Genomic DNA, 10,370 nt, shown 5'->3' with positions numbered 1-10,370 from the left:
GATGTAATTAACTATAGGGGCTTGCCCTTATAGGAAGTAATTCCCGAACCCAGCATAATATAAACCCTATTTAATTCCTTATATTGAATAGGGGAATTTGTCGGCCAATCATTGGTTTCGCAGACCAAACGGATGTCATAACTTTCTTTAGTTTATTTGATCGAGTCTCACCCTCAATTCTTGTGTTCATCCTTCGGGATAGATACAGGATTTGAGGTAAAACGCTCTTTCATTTAAACTATGAAAATTATGGGGTCAGTTTGACTTCATCTTTTTCAAAACTAAATTTTTTTTTTAAAAAAAAAACGTCCTTCCGAAGCGGGCAACGGGATTTCAATTCCGATGACCGACAGCTTCTTACGGGCAAACCCCACACAAAAAATAGTGCCGACAAGTTTGTTTTGACAGTTTTACATACACACAACTCAACTCTTTTGAATTTACACGTCTTAACATTTGAAATTTAATTTTTTGAACTTGCCACATTTCCAATAAATTAATGTTATGTTGCATTTCCTATAATAGTATTCAACATCTCAAATTTTACTTTTACGATTTCCATGAATCCCTCTCCCTTGCTGTGTGCATGTGTGTGAGTGTCCAACTCCCTTTTATGTGATTGAGAAATGAGTAAATTTTACTTCTATGAATACATGAATCTTTAGTTTTATCTCCCCTATATGATTGAATTAAGAAGGTTGATGGATTTGCAAATAATAATTTTTGGGTGGTCTATATGTGTCGAATGAGTGAAGGGATTTAATTGGTGCTAAAATATCCAAGGGATAGAGATTGCAGTTTTGCTGAAAACGTTTCAACTTTTGCGTATCAGATTCTTCGTTTACCTAAAAAAATTTGCAAAACGGGTGTTTTCAAAACACACAAATCAAACAACTAAACAACTTATCCAAAACAGGGACAAACTAGTCATTTATGCAGAATCGACTGTTTTTCAAACGCACAAACCAAACAGTCAGACAGTTTATCTTGATCAGCTGTTGATCAACGGCTTGTCAGTATAAACAACTTATTTGGATAAGCTGAAAAAGCTGCAGCTGCCCCAAACAGACCCTTAACGTGCTCTTCTTTTGTCTCTTTCCTTCTTTACATTCAATTTTTTTAGTGTATCTCCCCTGTAATTCTGAATTCAACACAATATATTACAAATTACATGAGATTAATACATTACAAAAGAATCATAATATTTTTTTCATATACAATTGTAATACTTATGATGTCACACCGTAGGTTTCTTTCAGACTTTACAAAAAAACAATCCAAAACATCTAAAATTGCAAAATTTTTAATGACATCCGTACATGAAAAAAGAGTTTCAGTTACAATACAGTTTTAAAAGTTAAAAAAGGAAACCCACTAATATTGAGATTACAAGGAAGTTCACAAATTTCCCATCTAAAACTTCCGCATCTTTGCAATCTTCCCCTTCCAGCATCGAGATCTTTCCTTATCAGAGTCTTCGACACCTTTAAATATCCATTGAAGAGCCCCTCAGAAGTCTTCTTCGTTTTGGTTTCGCGGCGGAAAGGCGAAAAAGGCGGCGGCGGCAGCGGCCGCAGAGCCGGTGAGTATCGGAATCCATGTCTGACAATGCATCAGCCCTGGGCTTCTCTCTTGATCCACGGCATCAAGCGAATCGAAGGTCGATCATGGCGTCCTCCAATCACAGGTGCGTTCGCTTTGCTTGCTCTATTATTTTCTCTCTTACCGAGGAGGAATTTAGGTTTTCTAATTAAAATTGGATTGGTTGTTAAAAATTCTTCCTTTTTTTGTAAAAATTTTCTTCTGAAGGTCGGCTGTGGATTCACGCGGCCTCCAAAGTTCCAGAGCCGGAAACAATCACAGCAATGGAGACCTTCTACAGGGAAATATACGCTCTGGATGGGATCACTGATATAAAGTTTCCAGAGCACTATCCTGTTTCTCGTCTTTTAGGTAGGCACTCATTTATGCTCTTTTCTTTTTAATGTAAAATTCTATTTTTGAATCTAATATAGTATGTATTGTTTATTGAGAGATTTTCACCAGTAGGGATATGTTTTTCTCAGCCATGATTAGAACTGAAACTTGCTTCTTTTCTCATAATTTTGATATATTGGATTCTGTAAAAAACTTGTCTTGCTCTTCAAAATCACAAACTTATATAAATTACCATTAGCAAGCTTCAAGCTTTATAATCCTTGCTTTGGACTGACAAAGGCTCTTTTTTATTAATGACTTAAGTGTATTTAAATCATTATTAACATTTAAAATAAACATGGCATTGATGCATCCTCTTTTGTTGTTTAGCAATTGCAGTTATTTCCCCTTATGTAACAATTTTCTTGGAGATGGAAATTAAAATTTAACATTTTGTTATTTAAACTTACTAATAGAAGATGCAATATGCAGCCTTGCCTGAATGATTGTTGAAATTGGGCTGATTTTCTTGCTTCGTTTAAATCAATTGAGACCTCTTTTCGAAGCATCAACTAAATTCTTAACATTTAAGTTCATCATTTTATTTGAACTTCTAAGCTTGTGTTGATTCGTTCGTTGTGCTTTGAGCTTATTTGGTCTTTGAATTTGTTGATAAATAAAGAAGTTATTAGTTTATAATGCTTGGTTTATGTGCTCCCTTTGCGACTCTTTCTCATGTTCTAATATCTTTTTGGGGCATTTGCATACTTACCGCCCAATTCCTATGTATTTACATATCTAACGCCTAAACTTTACTTTTTACATTATACCACCCAAATCTTTCATTTCATATAAAAAATATCATTATTTTAACTTATAAGAACTGAAACACGCCTTCTCATGCATAGGTAACGCGGCATATATGCAAAAAAATGAAGTTTAGGTGTTAGATATGAAAATACATAGGAATTGAGTGGTTTGTATGTAAATCTTCCTTTCTTTTTTAAGTAGAATATCTTATCAAATGACTGAACAGTTTACTTACATAAAGGAAAAGGGAAGACGCCACAAGCTAGCAAATTTATAATATTACTGCTAGAGAGAAAAGCTTCCTTGCTTTAATCTCTACTAGATATTACCTCTATTATAGAACTTTGTAAATCATTTGTTTCAGGTTTAATCCATACAGGAGATTACAATTATGCTATTCAGTACCACAAATTTGATAAATTTCATTTATACTAGACATTAGTGCCTATAAGTATGAACATTACAATTTCGCATTATACACTTAATAACGCTCTTATAACCATAATTGTTTGAGATATAATGTATCAGGAAAGTGATGATTTATATGGTACCGAATTTATAATTATAATTATGATGATGTTGGGAATGGTATATTGGTATTGTATTACTAAAGCTTACTATATGTAATATCTTTTGCTTTATTGAGAGAGCAATAATTTGTTCTTGCATTATATTTAGCAGGGCGATTTCTTTATAAAATGGAAATAAAGAAATTTTAGTTTATGATATTAAACTATTGATTTTTTTTTCTTGTTTCTTTTTTTGTTGCTCTGGAAGTTTTGGTACAGTTTTATCAGTAATTACATGATTTTAAGCGTTTGTCACTATGGTATGGTTCTTGTATCACACCTTATGCTGACAATTTTGCATAATTGAAATTAGAAAATTTTTTAATTCCATCTTTATGAAGTTTCTCAATTCAATATCTGAATTTCCTGTGTTCATTTTGATGAAAATAAAAATTAATGACAGTATGAAGAAATATTTGATATGTTATATATATATATATATATATGATGTTAATTATTTGAGGGGGCTATTATACGTGCCGAGGCTATTATACGAGCCTCCAACCACTCCTAATGTGCCTAACAATTCGAGTACCACCTCCTTAAGGCTCACGTTGCCAGAGGGGATTCGAACCCCTGACCTGAGGGGTCTTATAACGAGGATGACAACCAACAGACTAGGGTACGCGGCACTGTATATATATATATATATATACACATACATACATACTAATTGAAACACACCTTTTTCATGCAAATGTTTTCATGTGATTACCACACTAAAGTGTTCTACAAGTAAATCTCAAAGTTTTGATGTTAAGTATCTAAACGCATAAGAATTTTATGTTAGTTGTGTAAATCTCAATAAAAACAAAGTGAAGGAGGAACATATGGAAACATGGAGGAAGAATAGGAGCCTAACACATAGATGCATATGATGGATAAATCCAACTTTCTATTCTACAAAATGCAAAGATTCTCTGAAAGAAAATCTGAATTTATCTTAAGCCATTTTTTGCCTTTAAAATTTTGTATTGTACATTCATAAAATAAAAACAGAAACTCTAAAATATCAACACTTTGCATCTTTTCACTAGTAATAGTTAATTTCAACATTTATGATAGTTGAAGCACTATATATTTTTAACTAAATGTTTCTATATAGGCTGTGTTGAAATTGCTGGTTGTCTCAAAGGTGAAGAGCTAGACAAGTGGGAAGAAGTTCCTAAATCGGTAGGTCTAATCATCCAATGTGATCATTTCTTTTATTATAAGCACACGATTCTTATGTATTTATATATCTTTATATATCTCGTAAACTTTCATATTTACACATAGCACTCAAATCTTTACTATTACGTAATAAATAACATTGTTATCACTTTTTAAAATTGAAATACACCTCTTCATGCATACAGTAAAGCACCGCAGTGTTATGCATGTACATATGAAAATTTAGATGTTAGAAACGTAAATATTTAAGAATTATGTGCTGCGTTTGTAAATTTCTCTTATTATTATTATAAAAAATTTTCTACTTAGATTTGTTGTTTTCTTTCATGAGCTAATAATCTTCATCTATTGTTTACAGGTGAGATGCGAAGCCCTTACTGACTTCTGTTGGCTCTGTGAAAATCCAAAGGTATGTTTTGTTTGAAATTCTTCAATTTTTTGAAGGTTTGAAGCAAATGATTTTCCTTTTTATCTATGTTCATCTTCGCTCTTTTATACTCGCTTGCAGAAATTAATAGTTCCCTTCGAAATGCGAGGCTATCAAAGAGTATATAACCTCGAAAACAAGGTATTAACATAAAGTTGGATTTACATTCATATCATAAAATTCTTTTGTATTTGTATATCTGACACCTATATGTCTATATTTACTTATTATAACATCCTGGCATCCAATTCATATCAAAACATATTCATCAAAACGGCGCGTTTCATGTTTAAGATAAGCTAGTGTTAGTGATCATTTTCAGGCATTTAGTCACCACCCAATTCTTATGTATTTGCATATCTACCGCCCAAACTTTACTTTTTACGTCAATGCCGTCCAAATCTCCCGATCATAATGTAAAAATTGAAGTTTCGATATTAGATATGTAAATACATAGAAATTTAGTGGTATGCATGTAAATCTTCCTAATTTTTTATTTGATTTAGAATTTTAGTATTATATATGCAAATATGTAAATCTCAGAAACTTAAATCCTTTTGCTTCTTTTATTATATCTAATTTTTTTCATAATATAAATCTCCCAGATCTTTGAGGCTGCAGTAAGAGGTCTCACTCCATCTAAAGGCCCTCTTCCAGTCAAGTTTCCATTGCCTTATCCTCAAAATCCTCCCTTGTCACCAAACAGTTCCAAAGCTTCCAAAGTGGAGAAGACGAAAACTGTCGCCGCAGCTGTAGCCGGTGCTCGTGCTGCGGCGGCTCAGTTCTTGAGGAAAGACGAGAGCAGAAGTCTCGTTAAAGAACTACAGCACGAAACCACGAAGAAAGAAGTGCCGAGTTCCGAGAGAAATCTGATTAGTGTTGGAATGGTAGATGCTGGAAATTGTCGACCAGGGCCTAGAATTTTAACCCCAAATGGATCAGCTAAGGTCAGTCCTGTTGTTTCTTCTTAGTTTCATGGGGCCTTTACATAAATTCCATTCAATTCCTATGAATTTACATATCTGACATCTGAGATTTACCTTTTACAGTCATACAACCTAATATTTTCATGGCACATAAAAAAAAATACCACTATTTTGAATTTTTAAAAGTGAAATATAACTTTTTTATGCATATAGATAAGGTGGCATGTATTTAGAAATTGAATGATTTTGATTTTCAGCTCTTTTCTGATGCGTTGAGAGGGGTGCTTCTGAAACAGTGATACTTTTGTAAGAGAAATTCCAGCTCAGTTAAAAGACTTTACAGGGTCTGTGCTGTAATTTTTTTTTTTTTAGCTACTTTTGTAATGTTTTTAAGCAATTCTTCTGGGTAGATTGATCAGTTTGTATAGAATTTGAAAATATCTTTAGTAGCTGTTTAAGGGTCCGTTTGGGGCCGTACTGTTTGGTTCGCGCGTTTCATCAGCTTATTCGAAACTGCTTTTTGGTTTTTACACTGCATTTCAGGATAAACAGCTTATCCTAAAACGCACAAGCTGCCCCAAACAGACCCTAAGTGTTTGGTGATGGTCAAAATCTGTATAGAATTGTGATATTATTCAGTTTGGTGTTTTTCTTGTGAATTTATGGCTTTGATTTTATGTTTTAGAGGCAATGGATTGTTTTGCTCTATTTCCATGTAGAATGGAACGACCGTTATACATTTTATTTTTTGAAAAGGTAATTATAAAATAAAATATATTTGTTTATTTATTTAATTTTTTTTAAATAAATGGATTATGTAATTATAGGAATAAAAATAAGATTTAGATTTTCTTTTTTAAGGGAATGGCGAGTTATGTCATAAAGTACTTGTTTCAAGGTCAGAAATATTTGATCCTTTTAACTTTAGCTGTTTTAAACTGTCACTCTTTGCTTGGTATATATGTATATAATTGGAATAATTTATTTTATAACATATAGAAATTATGTGATGGAATTATTTTTAGTATTTATAAATTTTAGTTTGTATGAATTTTAATCACATAAAATATTAAATTTTCACATAAAATTAAAAAAATTAAATCTGAATCAGAATAATAAAAGTTTATTTTGGCTTGAATAGTTTTTTAATTGACTTGATGGATAAAATTAATTCTTTAGACATTCGAATTAAGAGAAAATATTACATGCGAATAGGGCTTTTAAAGCAGTTCGTTGTTTGCAAACAACTCGTGTTTGACTCGTTAAGAAGCTCGTGTTTGATTTGTTTGCTAAGTTAACGAGCCGAACTTGAACACTTTTTTGTGCTCAATATATAAAAGAGCCAACACGAACAAAGATTTGTTTCTTTATGTTCGGCTCGTTTGGCTCGAAATACTAGGCATCAATTGGTGTATTTTTTAAAATTTGATTTTAACTTCGGTGGAGTGTGTATGAGTGTAATATTGATAATTGTGATGTGGGTGTGTATGCTTATGTGAACTATGGTGGTGATGTAGTATGTGTGAATATGCTTGTGGTGTAATATGGGCGAGATCTATAAGTTACGAAGGGTTTCCGTAAGGCATCCTCCATTCTTATAAGAACTCATCTTGAGTTTCAATGTGTTGGTCCTAATCAACTCAACTAAGTGTTGATGACTTAAGACCACACACATGAGATTACAAAAAGCCAACAAGTTGTTTGAATTTTTAATCTGGGTTGGTCTCATCACTAGTCTTCTAGGAGAGTCAATAGGAAGATCATATAGCTAGATCTTGAATTTTAGAGAAAAGAAGAGGCCTCACCAAAATGAGGCAACACGCCCCAAAGATTCGAAGGGAGAATGTGTTCTTTAGCTGGCGTGGCACCTTAGTATTCTCGACGTGTTATCTTTTCAACTGTGAAGACCCTGTGTTGTCCTAGTACTGTGAGTTGTCGGCCCCCTCCGGGTCGTGGTACGCTCTTATACATATGCGTGTTGACACCACCTCGTACGGTTGGTTTGTCTTTTATGGGGGTCAGATTTCCTGTCAGGGCTGAGATGGCCTTCAAGACTTCAACGATCTAACCCGACACCTGTTCTATAATTTGGGTCCCCATCTATTGCATTCCTTGATGTCCTCCCGTGGGGGATTCACGTTAGCTACTACTCTTTGTTTGCTCTCTTCTCTCTGTGATTGTTGTGCCCCTCTTCTTGTCGACGAAATGGCTCCGCGCTCACCACATCTTTTAGGATAAATCTGTTCGGGAGGCCTGCCTAAGAAGTAGAGCACTGGAAGGATGATAAAGAGAGAGGAGAGAGCAATAGCACAGTTATGAATGGTAAATTTGTGTAACCTTTATTCATGAAATAGACCTCTTATTTATAAGAATGAGTCTTTATACATTTACACATTATACCCTTAAAGTATGTAGGTACGACAGGGGTATTCTAATTCATACATAAGTTAGACCCGTGGGGCTTATAGATGTGACCAATCGGCTGTCTTTTGGTAGGATGGCTCTAAGGCCAAGCAGGCGCATACCGAGTGGACGATTGTGTGGTTGGGTGGTCATAAGGTTGGGCGACTACGTGTCAGGGTGACTCCTATGTTGGGAAACCATTTGTCGAAAGTCCACATTGATCGTCCTTGAGTTGGAGGAACCGTTTCTTCTTCTCGATCTATATGAGTTAGAAAGCAATCAATTTTATAGGATGGATCTGATCGACTCGATCCTTTAGGGTTGATTCATCTCTCATCCATTTGAGGTGCACCGTTTTTACAATATAAGAATTGGTTGGTTGAGCATGTAATCCTGGATCTTCCTTGATAGGCCCCACGAAACCATATCACCTCTCGTGTCGTCCGTGAGATGATTTTTCAATTTGTGCTGACACATTTTTGACGTTGCTCAAAAAGGGTGAATAACATTAGTAAGAAGAACTTTAAGCATATCAACAAAAAAGTTTACAATAATTTTATCAATGGTATTGCAAAAGGATATAAACCTGAAATCATTAAGGGTTTTAGTACCAAATTTCTTAGGAATAAGAGTAATAGTAGAATTCTTAACTATATGAGTAGTTTAGAAGTTCTAAAAAAATAGTTATAGCTTTAATATAATCAACACAAACAATATGCTAAGCATCTTTAAAGAACATAGAAGAAAGCCATAAGTGGCCAAGAGATTTATTACTCTCGATATCATAGAAAACATTCTTAATATCATCATCTAAGAAATCTTTTATTAAAGTTATCAAATCACAACTAGTGACAAAATTATTCACAAGGAAATGATCAACAAAAGCATACAAATCCTCAGTTTGACTATTGAAAATATCATTAAAAAAAGAAATGACCTGTCACTTTGAACTAAGTAGATCAGGCAAACTGACAACCCTCGGATGACGGAAAACCATGAGCTTCTTAATCGTGTTGTCATAAATAATGTCGATTATAAATAAAAATCAATTTTATAAGACAATTAGGGGATTTAAGACAATTAGAAGGATCATAAGCAAAAGTCGAATATACTTTATAAAGGATCAATTTTCATTCATAAACAAAATACTGCACAATGACCAGATTTTTTACAACAAAATTTGTATATGTATGTATGTATATATATGTGTATGTATATGTATGTATGTATATATATGTGTATGTATATGTATGTATATATATATATGTGTATGTATATGTATGTATATATATGTGTGTATGTATATGTATGTATATATATCTATAGATATATATGTGTATGTATATCTATGTATAGATACATATGTGTATGTATATCTATGTATAGATACATATGTGTATGTATATCTATGTATAGATACATATGTGTATGTATATCTATGTATACACATACATATGTGTATGTATATGTATGTATACACATACATATGTGTATGTATATGTATGTATACACATACATATGTGTATGTATATGTATGTATACACATACATATGTGTATGTATATGTATGTATACACATACATATGTGTATGTATATGTATGTATACACATACATATGTGTATGTATATGTATGTATACACATACATATGTGTATGTATATGTATGTATACACATACATATGTGTATGTATATGTATGTATACACATACATATGTGTATGTATATGTATGTATACACATACATATGTGTATGTATATGTATGTATACACATACATATGTGTATGTATATGTATGTATACACATACATATGTGTATGTATATGTATGTATACACATACATATGTGTATGTATATGTATGTATACACATACATATGTGTATGTATATGTATGTATACACATACATATGTGTATGTATATGTATGTATACACATACATATGTGTATGTATATGTATGTATACACATACATATGTGTATGTATATGTATGTATACACATACATATGTGTATGTATATGTATGTATACATACATATATCTACATACATATATATATACTTTGTTCGCGAATACGTCATGTTTGACTTGTTAAGCAGCTTGTGTTCGCCTCGTTATACTAGATATATATATATACATACATACATATATATA

General features: G+C 32.7%; 1 protein-coding gene across 1 annotated transcript; it reads left to right on the top strand.

The window, feature by feature from the left end:
* Window positions 1-1,553: 1,553 nt before the first annotated feature.
* LOC110032343 (activating signal cointegrator 1) lies at window positions 1,554-6,505 on the top strand. The gene is made up of 7 exons (XM_020735936.1): window positions 1,554-1,687; window positions 1,810-1,953; window positions 4,402-4,469; window positions 4,828-4,878; window positions 4,978-5,037; window positions 5,502-5,843; window positions 6,080-6,505. The coding sequence occupies exons 1-7, from the start codon at window positions 1,609-1,611 to the stop codon at window positions 6,119-6,121; spliced, it is 786 nt and encodes a 261-aa protein (XP_020591595.1). The 5' UTR covers window positions 1,554-1,608; the 3' UTR covers window positions 6,122-6,505.
* The last annotated feature ends 3,865 nt before the right edge of the window (window positions 6,506-10,370 follow it).

Source organism: Phalaenopsis equestris, unplaced genomic scaffold (assembly GCF_001263595.1).
Source record: "Phalaenopsis equestris unplaced genomic scaffold, ASM126359v1 Scaffold000926, whole genome shotgun sequence".
Classification (NCBI taxonomy): domain Eukaryota; kingdom Viridiplantae; phylum Streptophyta; class Magnoliopsida; order Asparagales; family Orchidaceae; genus Phalaenopsis; species Phalaenopsis equestris.
Note: the sequence above shows the minus strand (reverse complement) of the source record. Positions and strands in the feature narration are given on the sequence as shown.

Excerpts from the sequence above, each read along its gene's own strand:
- LOC110032343 (XM_020735936.1), top strand. The coding sequence starts at position 1,609 with ATGCATCAGCCCTGGGCTTCTCTCTTGATCCACGGCATCAAGCGAATC. Across the intron at positions 5,038-5,501 it reads TATATAACCTCGAAAACAAG|ATCTTTGAGGCTGCAGTAAG; the intron begins GTATTAACATAA and ends TAAATCTCCCAG. Across the intron at positions 5,844-6,079 it reads CCCCAAATGGATCAGCTAAG|CTCTTTTCTGATGCGTTGAG; the intron begins GTCAGTCCTGTT and ends TTTGATTTTCAG.